Source organism: Chlorocebus sabaeus, chromosome 11 (genome assembly GCF_047675955.1).
Source record: "Chlorocebus sabaeus isolate Y175 chromosome 11, mChlSab1.0.hap1, whole genome shotgun sequence".
NCBI lineage: Eukaryota > Metazoa > Chordata > Mammalia > Primates > Cercopithecidae > Chlorocebus > Chlorocebus sabaeus.
This window is the reverse complement of record NC_132914.1, coordinates 96085069-96106741: the sequence shown is the minus strand read 5'-3', so window position 1 is coordinate 96106741 and position 21673 is coordinate 96085069. Positions and strand designations below refer to the sequence as shown.

Genomic DNA, 21673 nt, shown 5'->3' with positions numbered 1-21673 from the left:
TAAAAACCTTTTTAATCTTGTAAGTTTAAGGTCTGTTGTGACCTCTTCTATAGTTGTATATTTTTAAATGAATGTGATAACGTACAATCTTAAAATGGAAATGAGTGTAAATATGGCACATATATACATCTCTGCTCACTCACCAAACATTGGGTCTGCCACTTTATGTAAATACTAGATTCTTTTCACAGTCATCAATAGGATTATACTATTTTTCTTTCTTCTTGTTGTTAGTTTTTTAGAAGAGAAGAAATAATTATACTTAGCTGAGAAATGTAATAGGAACAGCTACATGTTCAAAAGATACTGTAGGTTTGGGGTCAGGTGGTGGTTGTCATGACAACAGCAGAAAAAGTGGCTGAACCTTCAGCAGTGCATTGAAACTGCCTCCCAAAAAGAAATATTTCAATCAGGCAAACTTCCCTGATAACTTAAAAGATAAGGATTTTACCAAAGGATAATAAATTTAACCTTCATTTGATTAAGATGGACATTGTGGTTATCTCATAGCAATTGAGTTTTTTTTGTTTTGTTTTGTTTTTTCATTTTCTGCTTTCTGCCCCTCTTTTACTGCTTACTTATACTGCAGTTTTGGATTTGTTTCAATGGTATTGCCCAAAACTGTAGGATTGAAATGGCTCCTCCCTCCAAAACTCCCTCCAAACCCCAAGTCCCTGAGCCTTTCTGAACATGCCTTTCTCCAAGGCCCTGACGACGCCTTCTCCTGTTGTGCCCTCTCACGTCTTCTTCAAGTCAGGGACTTCCCTAGTCCACAAGAGTAGTTCCCATCCCCGTCTCTGCAAAGTACTAGGATGTCTCCAGTCTTATCAGGAAGTGTCCATCAAATATCTTCTAAAATAATTATTGTAATTCACTTTTAAAAAAATCATATATAGAGCTCTTTGGGGATGTGAGGAAAGGGCAAGGGGTGGAGGAATGACAAAAGAGAAAACCCCTACTAAAGCTTCAAAAGGTTGAAGAGGAGTCCATTGATAGAAAGGCAAATCAGACATTTTGTTTGAAACCATTTGGCCCCAGCCAGAAGCTGGAGTATAAGGGGCATTTTGTACCAGGATGATACAGGATGATTAGGATTAGTTACTGTCAGTTTTTTAAAGTTATGCAACAACTTACAGCCAGGAAACCTAGCCAGTAATACTTCCACAGTTTGTTTTTAAAACGTTGCTCATATTTATATTCCATTTCATAAATCATTGAATTTTTTTTTTTTTTTTTTTTTTTTTTAATCTGGTCTTCTAACAACAAAGTGGTTGGCAATTCTTGGGAGAAGACTTTGTCATCCTTCTATCTCCATTCAGCCCTCCAGGTGGCACTTTGCACCAGGAACCCAGCTCTCTTCCCCTGTGAAACAACTGAGAATGCCTCTCTCCCTCCCCCTACCCTCCCATTCCGTTTTCAGGTGGATCAACCACAGGGCACACAGCTGTGAATGAAAAAGGTCCAAAACTGCATCTCTGCCTAAAAGCCTAACATTAATTACCTATGCAGCAGAATAAGCCCAAATGGGGGACATGTTGCTTAGCTTCTCAGCTGTCTCATGCAACCCTGTAATTACAGAGATAGTAGTGTGATTTATTTTTGCAGACATTGCTGCCTGAAAAAAGGGGAAAACATTTTTAGATGCCCCCATTTTGCAGTTAAATATGATTTGAAAGACGGCATCTTTAGAAGATGCTGCAGTTTCATTATAAAGAGCAATTACAGCCCCCAGAACTTATGGTTAATTCTGCTGCATTTTCTCTATGAATGCATTTATTTGTTAGGATTAGTTACTCTCAGTTTTTTAAAGTTATGCAACAACTTACAGCCAGGAAACCTAGCCAGTAATACTTCCACAATTTGTTTTTAAAACGTTGCTCGTATTTATATTCCATTTCATAAATCATTGATTTTTTTTTTTTTTTTTTTTTTGTATTTTAGTATTTAGGTTCTATGCTGATAAAAGAGCTTAGGGGGACAGAGTCAACCCAAGATGCTTGTGCAAAAATGCGGGTAAGTCTGCCAAATTACTTTATTTCTAGTAGCTGAAATACTAAATACCGGGTATGGATACAAATTGCCACCTTTCAAATTACTATTTTCTTCATCTGTTGGTCTGCTGAATCACACTGGTATTACATAAAAAGGTGCTCTCACTTTCTGCATGTTTAGACTTGAACTTATCTCACTATAGTTTGAGTTAATGTCTATTTGCTATATTTGAACTATGTTATATTTGTTCTTAGTTATTTTTAAAGATTTAAAATTGTGTCATTTTCGAGATTAGAAAAATGATCTTTATTACGAGAAAAGGTTTTAAGCACTCACTCGATAGTCTGAGAATATTTACTGAAAAGATCACCAATTAACTAAAATTATCAAAAGCAGAAGAATTAGGAGCATATTATATAAAGCTAATATTCTTTATGCAATTTCTTATCAGTTTTTTTTAAAATTTAAGAAAAATATTCAACGTCGAGTGGAATGAACTATTTAAGTGCATATGTTGACCAAAAATGGCAATTCCAGGCCGGGCACAGTGGCTCACGTCTGTAATCCCAGCACTTCAGGAGGTCAAGGCAGGTGGATCACCTGAGATCAGGAGTTCAAGACCAGCCTGGCCAACATGGCAAAACCCCTTCTCTACTAAAAATACAAAAATTAGCCAGGCATGGTGGTGTGCACCTATAATCCCAGCTACTTGGGAGGCTGAGGCAGGAGAATCACTTGAACCTGAAGGCAGAGGTTGCAGTGAGTGAGCTGAAATCGCGCCATTGTGCTCCAGCCTGGGTGACAAGAGTGAAACTCTGTCACACACACACAAAAAATGGCTATTCCAAATATCTGTGATTAGTGGCTGCTTGATTCCTAGGTGTCTATTTTAGCCAAAGCAACTCTAACTCATATTGCAGACCCACCTTTTCCTTTTGTGTGTCCTTTGTTCTTGCTTCCTCCATAGCAGGTGTATAGAGGCTATGGTGGTATCTGAGTAACTGCACAAATCAAGAATATCAGACTTACTCAATATAGCATCTAACTAAAGTCAAATTTAAGGTCATTAGTAAGTGGAATGCTAACTTTTATTTACGGTCAATATACCTTGTTGTTTATTTTATATGAGCAGCTTTTGGTGGAAAATAATTTAAGAGCATATAATTACACTGAAACAGCTATGAAGGTAAACATGAAATATCCATTTGTTTATGGAAAGCTAAATATGTGTGAATCTTCATGAAATTGAGATTTCAATGTGTAATCACTAATATTTTGATCCATTAATAGCAAAAAAGACTGAAATAGTTATCCTTCTATTTAATGTAGAGTTATACAGTACTTAAATTGTGAGTACTAGTGAATTTTTAACTTAGGTACTGTGTTTAGATGAAAAAAAAGCTTCTGTATGTGTCAGAAACTCTTAAGTTCTAGTTCTATTGCTGCTTATTTGCCTTAGGAGTCACTTGTTATTCATAAAAATAATATGATAGCTGCTAACATTTACTGAGTCCTTACAGCGTCCCCTAGTACAATTATTGTCCCCCATTTTACAGATGAAGAAATGGAGGCTTACAGAGGTTGAATAACTTACTCAAGGTCACACGGGGAATAACTTGCCAATCTGAGACTGGAACTCAGGTCTGTCTGACTCCAGAGCCCAGGCTTTTAACCACTACATTTTCCTGCTTCCCCGATCCTCTGTTTTCTTACATATAAAATGAGAACATTAGACTAGATACACTTTAGAGTTCTCCCTGGTTTTATAATTCTGGAAATCTTGTATTCTAAATGTTTATCTGACCAAATTTGTGTCACCAATGAACAATAAGAAAAAGGGAAAGTTTTCATTCATCAAGCCTCATAATAATTTTGGAAATATTCATGAACATGTCTAATAAATTAATTTGGCATCTCTGATTTAATACTCTTAACTAAATTACCTGAGTCCAGCTACTCCAGTGTCATAATCAGCATCAATATTGCCTAGTGCATGCAGCATCATTTAAAATATACCAGATCTATGATTTGAATCTCAGTCAATTTCATGAAATTGAGTGGATCTGAAATTACATCCTGATAGCAATAGAAAAGCCATTTTAGTAGTCTCAGTAGAGAATAATTTAGTTAAATACTCGTCTGTTGCTTAAAATGAAACTTTTAAAAAAACATATATTTAGAAGCCATTCTTCTGTTTTGGGGGACATTTTTCTGGTTTGCTGCTCTTGGTGCTTACGTAGTTTACATGAAAACAGAAACTTCATTACTTTTCGGACTATCATAAACCCTTATTTCCAATCTGGATTAAATAAGTCTCAGTTCTTGATAAAGTAGCTAAGGTTACATTCACTACATTTCACCAGAGTCTTCCAAAACCAGAAGCGTAGAGTTGATCTGCTATCTGGAGCAATTCTATTATGAATTAGAACTTCCACCAACTATAAATGATGTCGATCTCAACTTGCAGCTGATTTTCAGTTTGAACCCCAAGTTGCTGTTTTCTGTGTTCTCAGCATGGTGGCATTTCAGTCAAAAGTCCCAGTTCAATCAGAACTCCCCATGAAAAATACTTTAGGACATAGATGATCTAAAAAGTTGATTCATGGTAATATTATTAGACCAAAGTATTGTAGATTAAGAGTTACCTGTTTATTCTTTTAATTGAAAAAAGAAAGAAAAATGTTTTCTGTTCAAAGTATGCATTTTAGCCAAAATTAAAATGTCTCTCCCAGTAATTAGTAAATCAGTGTGATTCCCAATTCTGATAAATGTTTCCTTAAATGTACTTTGTTAACAAAGATGACTAAAATCCACTGAGTTCACAATCTAGTGGAGAAAACCAACATGTGAACATTTAATTACCCCCAAAGTGATAGAAGTATTACCATAGAGGCATTTTCAAGTTGCCATCAGCCTAAGGGATCATAATAGATGATCTTAAAAATGACATGTACTCATACCCTCCTAAAATCAGTTTATTAGGGCTAATAACAGGTAACAGTGGAGAGCTGTACACCCTGCCCTGCACAACTGAATTATGTGCATTAGTTCATTCAGTCCATGAAGTACATATTGCCATTGCTTCCACTTTACATATGGGAAAACAAAGGTGAAGAGAAGTTAAGTCACTTACCCAAGGTCACACAGACAGCAAGTGGCAGAGCCAGGATTTGAAACCAGGCAGTCCACTCCACTACCCACGCTGTGAATCCAGAGACTGGACTGCCTCTCCAATGTGCCAGGAACATTCATTGTCCTGGTTTTTTTTTTTTTTTTTTTCACTTTTTAAATGGTTTTATTTTATATGCAAATAATAAACAGATGTTGTACCCATAAATTCTACTTTCCAAAAACAGGAGCTTTTTAAACGAAAACCACATAATAACTTTTAAAAGGCACTGGGATGCCTCTGCTTCTAGATCATTGCTAGGCTAGAAAAATAAAGTTTGTTCTACAGGAATCACAAGTTAGAACTGAGTGTTCTCCAGAGTGGAAATTCTAGAGTGTAGTGTCATTTCAGGCAAAGATTATTCAGTTCTCATCCCCAACATCCACAACTACCACAACTAAACCAGCTCAAAACGGTCCAGCATAATTAGGCGTCATCAAACAATGTCATTATGCCCTTCTAAGATGCAAATAAAGCAAAACAGGAAATTCTAACATCAAAACAATCTTTGACACTGTCATACAAATTGTTAGTTCCTTGTTGTATCCCCCCTTCTATAACATTAATAAAGGGAATATTTTACTGCAAAGAATATTTTATTTTATACATCACTAGCCATGAATTTTTCCCATTAGTTATTATACAAATGCTGCCTAGTGCCATTATCCAAATGGTATAACCATTTTACGTCCACAATTCACTTCTATAGTTATGAGTAGAATTTTCATGATTTAACACTGAGTTGCGATCTTACATCCATAATATATGATGTAGATGGCAATGTAGGAAAAATATGTTTTAATCACTTTTCATTTAAGTGACCTTATGTAAAAAATAAACTAATAATTTAGCAGTTTCAAGTCTCCAAAGGGTGTTTTCAAATGTACATAAAGGAAATGGTTACAGAGATTTTTAAGAAGCATCTTCCATGTCCACATCCTCTTGTAGCTGCTGTACCATTTTCTCTTCCAGCTGCTTCCCTTTGCCAGCAAGAGGGGCGTGGATAACATGGATGTCTTGCTTGACTTCTTTGATACCCTGAACTTTCTGTAGCTCTTTATTTTTCTTCAATCTGTTCATTATACATTTAGCTTGGTGTTTCTGTTTGATCTCTTCAGTTTTCTTCATTACATCAGTAGTTTTATTTCATAGCTCTCACTGGTGTTTGATAGGTTCATTTCTACCTTTTTCAAATTCAAATGAATTATCCACTGTAAGCTCTTTACCAGCTGCTTTCCGGAATGCTTTGGTCCACCTAACTTTGTGAGGTTTGCACTTCTTTTTAAAGTTTTTAATGACATTTAGATTTACAAAATCTGAATACCTTGCAATCATTGCAGATGAATATCATGCCATGGCCAGGGTGAATGGGCCCCAAACAGAAATAACACTTCTCGATACACATGTTGAACCCCCGTGGGTCCCCATCGACCAAAGGCCAAGCTTGAGAGGAAGTCTTTTCTTTGAGACAGAGTTTTGCTCATGTCACCCGGGCTGGAATGCAATGGTACAATCTCGGCTCACTGCAACCTCTGCCTCCTGGGTTCAAGCAATTCTCCTGCCTCAGCCTCCCCAGTAGCTGGGATTACAGGCACCAGTCACCATGCCCGACTAGTTTTTGCATTTTTAATAGAGACAGGGTTTCACCATGTTGGCCAGGCTGGTCTCAAACTCCTGACCTCAAGTGATCCACCCGCCTCAGCCTCCCAAAGTGCTGGAATTACAGGTGTGAGCCACCGCTCCTGGCTGAGAGTTACCTCTTTTAAATAATGTGTCCACAGGACTGGATTTTACAAAGCCATAAGTATATTATGCTTTGACTTTTCAGTGGGTTGGTTTGTTGCTGTTCTTATGTTGGTATGAATAGCTCCCACTTCAAAGGTTCCAAGACATACAGTTTTTGGTGAAGTGAAGGATTTGCTCTGGCCAGATGAGGTCCTACTCTTCAATTTTGCCTCCCTAGGTTTACCCATACCCCATCCCCCAACCCTGAATTTTGCCCCAGGGTTTAATTTTCACTAATATACAGTAATGCATCACTTCCCTAATTAAATATACAGTTAGGAAACATCTGTTACTGTAAGAGGTAAGCCATTATATTCAATTTAATACTCTCTGCAGTCTTACTCTCTCTAATCCCATCGTTGATGGTTAGTATCATTCACAGGTGTTTGTTCTCAAGGAAATTTCTCTTAAAAAGAAATAAAAATAGGATTATTTGTTGTTTTGCTATTGCATTGTTTGGGTCCCTTATAAATTCTGGATATTAATCCTTGTCAGATGTACAGCTTGCAGATATTTTCTCCCATTCTCTAAGATGTCTCCTCTGCTGTTGTTGTTTCCTATGCTGTGCAGAAAGCTTTTAGTTTGATGTAATCCCATGTGTCTATTTTTGCTTTTGTTGCCTGTGCTTTTGGAGTCATATCCAAAAAATTCTTTCCCAGTCCAATATCATGACATGTTTCTCCAGCATTTTCTTCTAGTAGTTTCAGGCCTTATATTTAAGTCTTTAATCCATTTTGAGTTGATAAATAATCTACTTAAAAATGGGCAAAAGACCAGAAGAGACATTTATCAAAAGAAGACTTACAAATGGCCAAAAAGTATATGAAAAAATGCTCAATATCATTAATCAGTAGGGAAATGCAAAGCAAATTCAAAGCGAATCATTAGGGAAGTGCAAAGCAAAAACTACATCTTATTCCATTTAGAATGGCTATTATCAAAAAGACAAAAGATAACAAACGTTGGTGAGAATGTGGAGAAAAGAGAACCCTTGTACATTGTTGGTGGGAATATAAATTAGTAGAGCCATGATGGAAACAGTATGGTGGCTTCTCAAAAAATTACAAAGAGAACTACTGTATTATCCAGCAATCCCAGTATTAGGTATATATCCAAAGGAAATGAAATCAGTATGTTGATATCTGCACTTCCATGTTTACTCTAGCACTATTCACAATGGCCAAGATGTGGATCCAAGCTAAGTGTCTATTTAAAATTAAGTGTCCATCAACAGATGAATGGGTAAAGAAAATGTGGTATATGTACACAATCACATACTATTCAGGGAAAAAAAGGAATGAAATTCTGTTATTTGTGACAACATAGATGAACCTGGAAGACATTATGTTAAGTGAAATAGGCCAGACACAGAAAGACAAATACTGCATGATTTTACTCATACATGGAATCTCCAAAGTTGATCTCATACAAGTAGAGAATAGAACAGTGGTTACCAGAGCCAGGAAAGGGTAGATGAGGAGGGGAATAGGGAGAGGTTACTCAGTGGTAACAAACTTACAATTCAATAGGAAAAATAAGTTCTGGTGCCCAATTGCATATTCGGGTGACTGTAGCTAACAATACTGTACTGTATACTTGAAAATAGCTAGAAGAGGATTTTGAATATTCTGAAAACAAAGAAATGATACATGTTTGAGGTTCCAGGTATGACAATTACCCCTATTTGTCATTACACAATGTCTACATATATTGAAACATCACATTGTACCCCATAAATATGTACAGTTATGTGTCAATTAATATTTTTTTAAATAATCATCCCCAAAAAAGAAATGCCTGTTTTCAAATAAGATAAGGTAGAAATCTGCCTTCCTGGTGTAAGAAAGGATATATTTTAAGATTATTTTTACGTCAGAAATAAGCAAATCTAGTGTATTTAGGCTTTGGAACTTTTATTTCCCAAAGGATTTAGATAGTTTCCCCATAGTTCTCGTTGAATCTATTCCTCTTAATTTGTATGATTTTTAAACTTTCAATCCAGAAGCACTTCTAAAGTATGAATTTTCAGGAATACAAATTTCCAAGTAATAATCTGTGCCTTAGTTGAAGTATTAAGACTTTTCTCTTTTTTATGTGTTTTAGGAAACAATAGTGGGAATGGGTTGGAAAGCTTTTAAAAAGTTAGATCTTAAAATTGGATGGAAATACTAAATGTAAAAGCCTCTTTCCTCTTAGAAGAGACTCAAACTAAAATCATGTTTTGTTCCTCTGTCCTCATACAAATACCTTCTGTGACAAATGGTCATTTTCAGATATAACTTCAAGAATTACTTCTTAGGAACCAAGCTGGGAAAAAAACTTTTAAGTAACTATTTTTCAAAAGTCTCTGTTGAGCTGGGCACAGTGACATGTAGTTGTACTCCCAGCTACTTGGGAAGCTGAGTCGGGAGGATCACTTCAACCCAGGAGTTTGAGACTGTAGTGTACTGTGATCACACCTGTGAACAGCCACTGCATTCTAGTCGGAGCAACATAGCCAGACCCCATCTTAAAAAATTCTCTGTTGCCCAATTTCATGGAAGCATCAATTATTTTCTTTCACTCTCTCCAAAACACTGCATGAGTCATAATGAATACAGCTTCTGAGCCCATAAACATGTGTTGTGTGTCTATTGAATAGCAATGCCCACGAAGAAACAGCCACATAGGTAACTCCTTATTGCTGATCCTTGCTCACGTGTGCCTTTCCCATTGTGAATGTTTTCTTACGGGTCTACCCTAGAAAGCTTTTTTTTGTTGTTTTTTTATTATTATACTGTAAGTTCTAGGGTACATGTGCATAACATGCAGGTTTGTTACATATGTATACTTGTGCCATGTTGGTGTGCTGCACCCATCAACTCGTAGCACCCATCAACTCGTCATTTACATCAGGTATAACTCCCAGTGCAATCCCTCCCCCCTCCCCCCTCCCCGTGATAGGCCCCGGTGTGTGATGTTCCCCTTCCCGAGTCCAAGTGATCTCATTGGTCAGTTCCCACCTATGAGTGAGAACATGCGGTGTTTGGTTTTCTGTTCTTGTGATAGTTTGCTGAGAATGATGGTTTCCAGCTGCATCCGTGTCCCTACAAAGGACACAAACTCATCCTTTTTTATGGCTGCATAATATTCCATGGTGTATATGTGCCACATTTTCTTAATCCAGTCTGTCACTGATAAACATTTGGGTTGATTCTGCATCTTTGCTATTGTGAATAGTGCCACAATGAACATACGTGTGCATGTGTCTTTATAGCAGCATGATTTATAATCCTTTGGGTATATACCCAGCAATGGGATGGCTGGGTCATATGGTACTTCTAGTTCTAGATCCTTGAGGAATCACCATACTGTTTTCCATAATGGTTGAACTAGTTTACAATCCCACCAACAGTGTAAAATTGTTCCTATTTCTCCACATCCTCTCCAGCACATGCTGTTTCCTGACTTTTTAATGATTGCCATTCTAACTGGTGTGAGATGGTATCTCATTGTGGTTTTGATTTGCATTTCTCTGATGGCCAGTGATGATGAGCATTTTTTCATGTGTCTGTTGGCTGTTTGCATGTCTTCTTTTGAGAAATGTCTGTTCATATCCTTTGCCCACTTTTTGATGGGATTGTTTGTTTTTTTTCTTGTAAATTTGTTTGAGTTCTTTGTAGGTTCTGGATATTAGCCCTTTGTCAGATGAGTAGATTGCAAAAATTTTCTCCCATTCTGTAGGTTGCCTGTTCACTCTGATGGTAGTTTCTTTTGCTGTGCAGAAGCTCTTTAGTTTAATTAGATCCCATTTGTCAATTTTGGCTTTTGTTGCCATTGCTTTTGGTGTTTTAGACATGAAGTCCTTGCCCATGCCTATGTCCTGAATGGTATTACCTAGGTTTTCTTCCCTAGAAAGCTTAAGAGCACCAACCATCTTATTCCATACTGTCTTCAAACCCCAATTATCTTTCTTATTTTTTATTGCTCTTGTTGCTAGCTTTTCTCCTATATAATACCCTCACTACTTCACATCACTGAAAGATTTCCTGGGCTGCTTCTGTCTTTAATTCCCACTTGTCTCAAGCTCTTTCTAAACATGTTGATTGATTGAGTCTCTTGTCATTGGCCCAGATATATTGATCCACTGAATGTTCGTTGTTGCAATTACCGTTTTCCTGCCATCATAACAAGTAGGCTGGAGAGTGTTCAGTTATGCACACAGATTTCAATTTTGTTTCTGCTCTCTTTGGCCAGCGCTTTGCTTTGGAAAGGGACTTCCTGAGTGAAAGCATCCATCCTCAGAATAACAATAACAGCTGGCCGGGCAAGGTGGCTCACACCTGTAATCCCAGCACTTTAGGAGACCGAGGCAAGAGGATTTCTTGGGGCCAGGAGTTTGAGACCAGCTTGTTCAACATGATAAGACCCCCATCTCTACCAAAAAAAGATATTGTTTTTAAACAGTAATAGCTAAAATCTGTTGATGTTCACTACATGCTAGGCACTGAATTATCCTGTGCAGTCCTCACAACTCTAAAATGTCGATGCTATATTAACATACCCGTTTACAGATGAGGTAACTAAGACCCAGGGAGGTTGAGTACCTAACCACGCAGCGAGGAAGGAATGGAACTAAGCCAGGAATCCAAACATACCATCCTGTGCTCTCATTTGCTGACAACTGCCCCTTGCCTCCCAGAAGAAGAAGCTCCTCAGTGGGTCCCTTGATAAGCTCAAGATGGCTTATCACACACACCCCCAAAAAACACAGAAGTTGCACTTATAAGTGATAGATTCAAACAGTGTGTTTTTTCACACGTTTGCATTTGGCATTTTTAATTAAAATCGTACATTTTTAAAATTTTATTTTATTACAAAAGCAATGCACATTCATTACTATCCACTTCTAAAATAGAAATACAGGAAGGAGAAATAAAAACAACTGTGATTTTACCACCTAGAAGTGGTAAATTCCTCCCTGTTAACATCTTATGCTTGTGTAATCCTCCAGACCAACAATTTATGCATTTGTAGGTACTATTTTTCTAATAAGTGGAAATATTGCACACCCACTGTTTTATCATGTATTTTAAGCACAATAATATATTTTGAAATATTTTTATTCCTATACATATTCATCCCCAATATTGTTTGTGGTGGTTGATTACAATATTCCAATCCATAGTTGAACCAAGCTTATTTAACCAGTTCTCCTCATTGGTTATTGGGTCATTTCTAATTTTTTTCAAATGATAACCAGTACTATGGGTAACACCCTTTACCTAACTAAATCTTTTGCAATTGGTTTATTTCCTTAGAATGAGCCACTAGATTTGGAATGGCTGGATCAAAGGGTATACACACTGTGAAACTTTGGATAACTCTTCCCAAATTGCCTTCCAGAAAACTTGTTCCAGATTACACTCCCAGAGACAGTACAGAAGCCCATGTGCATGTTTGCCTGTCACAACTCTCAAGAGCATGTGCTTAATTTGAGGGAGAATAGGGGAACTTTAATAAAAAATATATATCTTCATCTTCAGCCTGACCCCTGATCTTATTAACTCTATCGTTGTTATTAACGAGTTATTAACTCTGTCGCCCAGGCTGGAGTGTGGTGGTGCAATCTTGGCTCACTGCAATCACTGCCTCCCAGGTTCAAGTGATTCTCCTGCCTCAGCCTCCCAAGTAGCTGGGATTACAGGCGCCCGTCACCACGCCCAGCTGATTTTTTAATTTTTAGTAGAGACAGGGTTTTACCATGCTGGCCGGGCTAATCTTGAACTCCTGATCTTCAGTGATCTGCCCGTCTTGGCCTCTCAGAGTGCTGAGATTAGAGGCGTGAGCCACTACACCTGGCCAACATCTATTCTAGATGCAACTCTTGAATCTGTCCTTATGAACTGAACTGTTTGTTTTATGTGAAGAATGTTTTATCCATTCACAGTCCCTGAGAAACCATGAAGAATTAAATAATTCTTGTTAATTGCTCTCAAGACCAAGAGCTGTAGCTTAATGCTAACTAAGGATTTTTGGAAATCACTTGTCAAATGGAGAACAGTGTGTTTTGATAAACTAGCTTCTTTCTGAATTAATGTAGGATGCAGTACAGCGAGTTTACATGCATAGCAGCAGAGAACGGTTCTGACAGTAACTTTCAATCAAACTGATCGACCGCATTTTTAGAGCAGTAGTTCTCAAAGTATGGTCTCAGATATGCAGCATCAGCAGCATATAAAAACGGAGGGCATCACTTTGTGCTGTGCCAGACTTGGGCCCCAGAGCATGCGAGTTACACAGGCAGTACAATGGCCATGTCATATGCAGGAGGTGTGGTTTCAATGGCTGCTTGCCCACTATCTGTTCTTGTCACCTGGTTTTAGGTTCTGTATTCTCTTAGCCTTTGTGCCAGAGCTCCTGTGACCAGAAAAGTACTTGGAAGGTCATTTAGCCTCATTAATGACAGATGAGAACCCAAACTATTTTTAAAGATGACTAGAGGGGGAAACTTCCCAGCTGCCCTTAGGAATCCTTCTACCCTCTCAAGAAGCCTTTTCTTCTTAATGCTTGCAATTTGAGCCACTTTGCTGTTGCAGAAATGCTAAGCCTTGCCTCCTTAAGACTGAAAACTCTCACGATCTTCTTTTTTTTTTTTTTTTCTAGAGATGGGGGTTTCACCTTGTTGTTCAGGCTGGTCTTGAACTCCTGACCTCAGGTGATCCGCCCACCCCGGCCTCCCAAACTGCTGGGATTACAAGCGTGAGCCACCACGCCCAGCCAAAATCTTTGAAGTTTTCTCCACCCCATAGGAATGTCTTGGTAACCCTCTAATCACATCTGTGGTCCTCCTGCAAGCTTTGCAAGTCCTCCTTGCTGGCTGTGGGTACCAGAGGTCTCTGAAAGTTTGCTGAGCTCTCAGCATGTTGAGAGACTGGCAATGTGCTTGTTTTTTTTGTTTGTTTGTTTTTTGTTGTGGAGATGGAGTCTTGCTCCATCACCCAGAGTCTTGCTCTTTCGCTCAGGCTGGAGTGCAGTGGTGCTATCTCAGCTCACTGCAACCTCCACCTCCTGGGTTCAAGCAATTCTTCTGCCTCAGCCTCCTGAGTAGCTGGGACTACAGGCGCCCACCACCATGCCCGGCTAATTTTTTGTATTTTAGTAGAGATGGGGTTTCACCATGTTGCCCAGGCTGGTCTCGAACTCCTGAGCTCAGGCAATCGGCCCACTTCAGCCTCCCTAAGTGCTGGGATTACAGGCATGAGCCACCGCGCCCAGACCGTGGTTCCTTATAATGCTGGCTACATGGTTGTTATGGTACATTAATTCACTGGCCTGTTCCTTTAACAGTCATAGATTTCAGCAACCGTTAGATTGAATCCTATGAAATTGCTGGAACTTAGCCATTCTTGACTTGAAAAATGGCTACTTCATAGGGCTCAATGTAAGACTATGTGCTGGTCATTATGGCGAAGACAAATCAAGAAAGGTGTGAGCAGTCCTCAAGGAACTCCCCATAGGGAAGCAAGCACACCACACTAAGATCCAGGGCAGTGCATGGGAAAAGTGGCAGAGAGGGGAACAAGGGGAAAGCCATCCTGTCAGCCTGGGAGACCGTGGAAGCCTTTCCCCAGAAAGTAGCCTTTAAGCTCAGTTTCGAAAGGTGAGAGTTCATTTCAAATTGCTGATTGGTGGTCTGCTTTTTATCTCTTGTAATCCCACAACCTAGCTAGTTTCACTGCCTACAAAATCACCACAATAATGCTTATTTTGTGTGTGTTTTTTAATCATTTGAAAGTCACTTAGGGCTACCAAACATAATTACTTGATCCTATTTTAATTTACTTGCTGAAGTGGAATGTAATAATTAAGCTTTGAATCTAACTAAGGAAGATATTATATGCCAAAATTAATAGTTATGACTCAGGACTGAATATCTAACTAGAAAGCATTCTCAGGATAGCCATGTGTAGGTTAAAAATATACTGCAAGTTGGATGGCAACAGACCATCCGGAAATCCCTTCCCCAGCCTGTGCTTCAGATACACTGGGAGCAATCGGGGTATTGTAAGAATGAAGGGTTGGTGGCATCCTCCCCACGTTAGCCTCACTGTTTTCCCTGTCTCTCAGAACATTAACACCACTCCAGACTCAAAGAGCATTACAGCTCACAACTGAAGTTATCCCCATCATAAACCCCTCTGCTTTCATTCGCACTTGGAAAAGTCATGCTCTGAAATTAGAGTTCGTGCACTCTGAAAAGGGTATCTCCATACTGTTGATTCTGCATTCAAAATGGAAAACCTACTTATTTTCAGAACATGCTTTAAGGCAGTAATAAAGGCACCAATGATGATTTCTGACCTGATACCAAGCCGGTCATAACTTAAAATTAAAAAGGAAAAGAAGAAAGATGGTTCATTCTCTTGGTGATTTCAAAATCTCTTCTTTTTAAAAATGCTCTAAAAGCATTCAATTACTTACTAAGAACAGTATTTCAGGTGGCCACCTCCAGATATGAAATTCTGATTCCTATTTCTGTTTAATGGTTATAGACAATATAAACTCAAGTGCTTAAAGAGAAGACTGCCTTTGAATTTAGGATTCAAATGTTGCATTGTATTTTAGGTTTCAGAAACGTAACATCTCTATGTAACTAAATATCATTTCTCTTGGAATAATAAAAGTATGATCATCTTAATTTGGGAAATTGTGAACAAAATACATTTGAATATCACTCTAATGCTTTTTGCAGGCAAGCAAGATGCTGTACAAATTAAGATAATTTGGGGCCTTACCCCGGAGTATTTAGCTGCTTAGGTACTCAGAGGTCTTCAGTATAAAGTAGTCTCTTCTGTAAAGCTGCCTCTGAAGGGGGGTAAATTTGAGGACGTTGGGAAATCTGAAAAATGCCACAAAGAGCATGGCACTGGGAAAAGCAACTAGAAACAAAAGAGAACGGTAACAGAAGGTTCGCCTTGAGCATCTTTCACTGGGGAAATGGGCCTGAAGTAGAGAGTTCTGTTTATACAAATCAATAAAGCTTGAATTTTTAACAGAAACATATGGGAGCATTAATTATATAGACACCCAGCAGAGCATGCAGATAGATGGGTCATAGAAACCAGTGTTGCCTGAGAGCACGTGCCCAGTAACCTGATGTTCAGAGTAGGCGCCTTCGTCCCTGGGAAGGAGAAAAGAATGACAATCATAACACTGAAGAGAAAATGGGGAGGGAGGGACCTTGACTGTCTGTGATTGGACTGAAGCCCCGTGCTCACATTTTGATGTCTGTAAAGCCTTCATAAATGAAGTGGGCGCTTGTTAGATTTCTTGCCTCCCAGATTAGACTCCCCGAAGACTCAATAACTTTAATCTTTGCCTTTTTTTCTTTTTCTTTTTGAGATGGAGTCCCACTCTGTTGCCCAGGCTGGAGTGCAGTGGTATGATCTTGGCTCACTGCAATCTCCGCCTCCCGGGTTCAAGTGATTCTCCTGCCTTAGCCTCCTGAATAGCTGGGATTACAGACACCCACCACCATGCCCAGCTAATGTATTTATTTTTAATAGAAACAGGGTTTCGCTGTGTTGGCCAGGCTTGTCTTGAACTCCTGACCTCTGGTGATCCTCCCACTTCAGCCTCCCAAAGTGCCGGGATTACAGTCATGAGCCACCACGCCTAGCGTCTTTGCCTTCTTTCTATGCATTTTCATCTTTTGCTAAAATTATGTATGAAAAGACCTCTTTGGAAACGCTTGTTTCCAAAAACAAACCTCTTTGGAAACGCTTGTTTCTGATGGTGTACACTTGTACACCATCAGAAAACCCCTTTAAAAGACGATGGATTCTTATCTCTTGTAGGGAGTATAAATGCCTTCAAGGAGGGGCTCTACCTGGAAGATTTCCCACCCTCCCTTAGAACTCCACGGCTGGTCAGGATCCATCAGCTTCTTGTCAAATGACTCAGTGGAGAGAGCAGTGCAGGTTGGGCTCCAGATTGGAAAGCATGGCCACCCCCAGCACTGCCATTCATAGAGGCCGGTGCACAGCGCTGCCTCCATTTAGGAGAGCAGAGATTCTTGGGACCCATGGAAGAAAAAGAAATGACTATACTTTGTCTTTTCTTTTCTTCATTCAACTTGGTCGAGCATCTGATGTGGAATCTTTGTACCATGACAGGAACCACCACTGAAGCCTTCATGTCAGGTCAAAAGCTTATGTCCTGACCTGCCTGTTGCTCCAGCTCTGCTTCCTTTCACTGGCATCCATTGCACAACTCACTGTATTCCCCTCTCCAGCTGCTGCTGCCATTCTCTTGAAGCTACTCTTAATGAAATCAGCAACAATTTTTTCTTGCTGCAAAAGCCAAGGATTCTGCCCAATAAGCCCAGTGAAAGTAGCAGCTCCTGTGTGTGCCAGCCACTGTGGTAGGCACACTGTTTTAGACCTTGTTAGTCCTCATGGCATGGGGCACTGCTCCTACCTTCTAAGCCCTCTCCTCCTTGGCTTCTGTGATACTGTGTTGGAGACATCTTCCAGCTTCAATTCCAGTCCTTCATTAGCTCTTGTTTCTGCCCCACCCCTTGGGATTTCATCTTCCCCTAAGTTGTGTCCTTCCCCCTTTTCTTGTTCACTCCTTAAACCACCTTGTCTGCTCCCATCTCCTTGGCCACCCATGTATGTGGGTGGATTTCCAGGTCTGATTCTCATTTCTCATTTCCTACTGGACCTCTCCACCTGCTTATCAAACTGAGCATGTGCAAAAGGATTTCCATTATGCTTATGCAAAAACACTTTCCCCTCCAGTATTCCTTATCTCAGTGGCTTCTTCATCTATGGCACCCTCCCACCCATTCATCTTCCATGGCAGATCAATCAACAGAACCTTTCAATTCTTCCTTATCGACATTGTGTCTCCTCCTCCTGTTCTTCAGTGCCTCTACTTCAACTCAGGTGCTTAGGGTCTCTCTGTCCTTTGAATTTGCACAATAGCTTCCTCACTCCCGGTATCCAGCCTCTAGATCTTCCAGCCTCCAGATCTCCCTCCTTGATAAACAACCACCAGAACAATCTTTCTGCAACACAGGTCTGATTGTGTCACTCTCTAGTGAAAAGCTTCCAATAGACCCTAACTTGGCAGAGTAAGTCACAACCTTCCAAACCGACTCTACCACTCTCATCTCCACCAGTTACCCAAACCCACCACATTCTCATTTCTAGGCCTCTGTGCATGTATTAGTTCTACTGCTTAAACAACCTCTTTTGGCCTCTTTGCCACTTGGAAAATGCTTATTCATCAAGAGTCAGCTCAGTCACCCCTAGCAGGCTGTCAGTGTCTTTCGAATGAGTGAATGAAGACTGGCCCCACTCTGTCATGCAAAGTAATGCTGTTTTTATTCACTATCCTGGAGGCATGTTGTTCACATTGCTCCTGTCACATTTGTCAACATTGTAATTGTGGCTGTTCTTCCTATCAGACCTAGCAGGCATGTTCATGAGTGGCCCCTGGGCCGCCTCTTCCTCTTCTTCTCCCATGGCGGACATCATTCCCAGCCCTCTTTTCTACTGAGCTCAGACACAGCTCAGAATCTGTCTCAACACAGTACTTTCAGCAGACTGGTGTTTGCACACAGTTTGAGGTCTGTTTGCCATCCCTGAACTAGACTCAAGCTTTTCCAGTGACAAGCACAGTGGGTTGCCTAAAGTGACAACTCAATTGCTGAACAAATAACAAATGAATTTTTATCTGAATATTAGCTATATATTGCTTTGCATTACAGATAGATCTGTCCAGGAGAATGGATTCATGGCAAAATATAAGTGAGGTGATTTACCAAAATCCACTGTGACACTTTGCAGAAAATTTTTCACATACGCATTCAGTTATTCAAACTTGCCTGGGCTGCCCCAGCCCTCCTTCTTTACAGAGTTCAGCCACCGTGTTGCCTTAAAATCAACACATTGCATATGATTTCTTCTAGCCTGTCTTTGATATATCTTGTACATTTTTAAGAAGTGGTTGGAAGAAGCATTAAAACAAGTTTCTAACCTTATATTTTATTTCCATAATCTCTCTTTTTGGCAATCACAAACGAAAACAGATGCGTCCAGGGAATGTTAAAACTGATTAAAAAGCACTTCAAGAGAGTTGCTTTTTCACATACTGTATAAACCAACAGATATTAAATAACAATACTTTTAGTAATCCATTGTCTTTGAAACAGTGTAGTAGCTCTCAAAAAGATGTTGTGTCAAAAACAATCAGGAAAATGTGAAACACCCCTTTTCATGGCTCAACTAAAAGATGCAATCGAAGTCTCATCGTTGAGTTCAATGTGTTTCACTCACACTATCCAATTAAAAGCCTTCTTGAATTCTAGCCGCATTCCAGAATTTAAAACTAGAAAATTGGGAAATACAAATGAAGAAATCAAGAAACTTTCTATTTTTTCCTGATTTCCCTAATAGACATAAGACAGCCAGTTGTTGAACGCTCAAAGTAGAAGTTTCTTGTGTGTCAGTCCTAAGACTGTGTAGTGCAGTAAACAGAATGATGAGAAACAGAGAAAGAAAGGGGCCTGTGAAAGCCTGCAGCATTTCTAAAATACCAGTAGCACTGCATCTTTGATGACTCTGAAGCCTGTTCTTTTGTGGCATCTTTTATTATTTAATGAATTTATACTGTTGGTGAATTATTGAAATGGTTTCCTCTCTCTCACCTTTGATGTGTTTTCTCTCCTATTATGTTCCCATCTGTCTTAACTGGAAAATCCACCAGGCTAACTGTCAGGTAGGTTCTTCTTGATGTTTAGTGTGATTATTAGTAGTATACATAGAGGGCAATGAAGTAAACAGACTGCTGGTGATTGGTGATGAATGAGAAAGCTAAACAGGAAAGGCACATACTCAATTATAGAGAAACTTTTTGCAGATGCATAAAACTGTACAAGCTGCAAACTCCAAGCACATTCAGCCAGTGTGAACATCTATCACAAGAACTTGGCCTAAGGGAACGTAGCAGCTCTCAATGATAAAGTAGGTTACCTGGGCTGTCCAGCATTTAGCTGTGGCTCAAAACCCGGACTGCTCCTGGAGGGCTTCATTGTTCTAGAGTATCATTATGTCCTGTGTAGTCACAAGTGATTCTGCTGTAAATATAATATCAGCATTTTTGGATTCGGTCCAGTTCAAGAACAATACATAGTGACGTATTTCACATCCCTATTTTAAGTATACATCCAAGCATTCTCTGTGCCTTGAAGAATGAAGGTAACTAGGAAAAGCCAGGGTGCATATATTTCGTTAATGTTGAATGCATCCTTGGAGTTAAGTCTGACGTGGTGTAACTCTTGTGAAAGGAATGGTCACTTGAAATTGCAGTAGGAGACAGACCTCTTTATTCACCCTTTAGTGTCAGGGAAAAGAAGTACTCCTTCATCCATACAAAGTCGCGGAACAAGCTCTTTTTAGTTCCTCAAGGGCAAGACAGATAACTTTATAAGCCCAAAGTATAGCTCAACCCAAGAGAGGAGAAGCAAACATTAAAATTAGAGTGTGCGTGGTGTGTATCTGATGTGTGCATGTGTGTGTGTGTGTGTGTGTGTGTGTGTGTTGTTTTTAATTTGAGCTCATCTTTATCTTTCGGGAGGAAAAATTATGTGCTTCAGTTGCCACGCAACACAAACTGCTCTAACAGCTTTCTAATTTTAATTTCAGAAGTCTACAGAGCAAATGAAGAAGGTCCCTACTATTATTCTTTCTGTTTCATATAAAGGAGTCAAATTTATTGATGCAACAAATAAGGTAAGTACCACACCTCTCTCTGGTTTAGACACCAGATGCAGTCTTGAGAATATGATCTAAAATCCTTTGCTTCCTATAATAACCAGCATTCTCCACTTTAATCATCCCATTCCCCCAACCTTCATGCTTCCTACATATACCTATAGATACACGCTCACATACACACACACACATACACTTTCATACATACAGAAAGGCACCATTTGGGGGAAGGGCTTGATCTGGGGTTTCTATAAATATTGTGCTTTCATTTTTCATGATGCTTTCTCTATTAGACTGTGGCCACTTATTTTCTAGCATGTCCCTTTGGATCTGGACAACATTGAAAAAGAAAACAAAAATCACTTGTAGATTGAAAAGTCAGCAATGTCATCACTCCTCCATCAGAGGAGATGTTACTAAATAAAGGGCTAGAACATTTGTCTTTATTTATCTAGACATATATATGTGTCTTTTCTGTTGATAATTTTCTCACTTTTTAATTTTATAACTACATTTAATTCCCACTCTGAGATGGGAGAGAGTTTCAGCTGTATTGTTTTCTTTCTTTTTTTTTTTTTTTTTTTTTTTTTTTTTTTGAGACGGAGTCTCACTCTGTCGCCCAGGCTGGTGCGATCTTGGCTCACTGCAAGCTCCGCCTCCCAGCCTCAGCCTCCTGAGTAGCTGGGACTACAGGCGCCCGCCACCATGCCCAGCTAATTTTTTGTGTTTTTAGTAGAGACAGGGTTTCACCATGTTAGCCAGGATGGTCTCGATCTCCTGACCTTGTGATCCGCCCGCCTCAGCCTCCCAAAGTGCTGGGATTACAGGCGTGAGCCGCTGCGCCTGGCCTCAGCTGTATTGTTTTCTTAAGAGACACAATCAGAAAAGCGGCCCAGGCCATGCTGTGGCTCCGCTGTGACTTCTTCCTTACAGTGGGAATAGTTTGTGGGCTGTGATGTCAAGT

The 21673-nt window shown here is 39.5% G+C and overlaps 1 protein-coding gene and 1 pseudogene across 13 annotated transcripts in view; one reads left to right on the top strand and one right to left on the bottom strand.

The window, feature by feature from the left end:
- The window catches only part of ANKS1B (ankyrin repeat and sterile alpha motif domain containing 1B), a 1279773-nt gene that overhangs the window by 1212671 nt on the left and 45429 nt on the right, over nucleotides 1–21673 (top strand). For all 13 annotated transcript variants that reach the window (XM_037987423.2, XM_008004353.3, XM_037987370.2 and 10 more), the window contains 3 exons: nucleotides 1942–2013; nucleotides 19703–19714; nucleotides 20641–20727. In XM_037987423.2, coding sequence (XP_037843351.1) covers nucleotides 1942–2013; nucleotides 19703–19714; nucleotides 20641–20727 — 171 coding nt within the window. The remainder of the gene's footprint in view (nucleotides 1–1941; nucleotides 2014–19702; nucleotides 19715–20640; nucleotides 20728–21673) is intronic.
- Nucleotides 6053–6827, bottom strand: LOC140712876 (probable ribosome biogenesis protein RLP24 pseudogene; annotated as a pseudogene).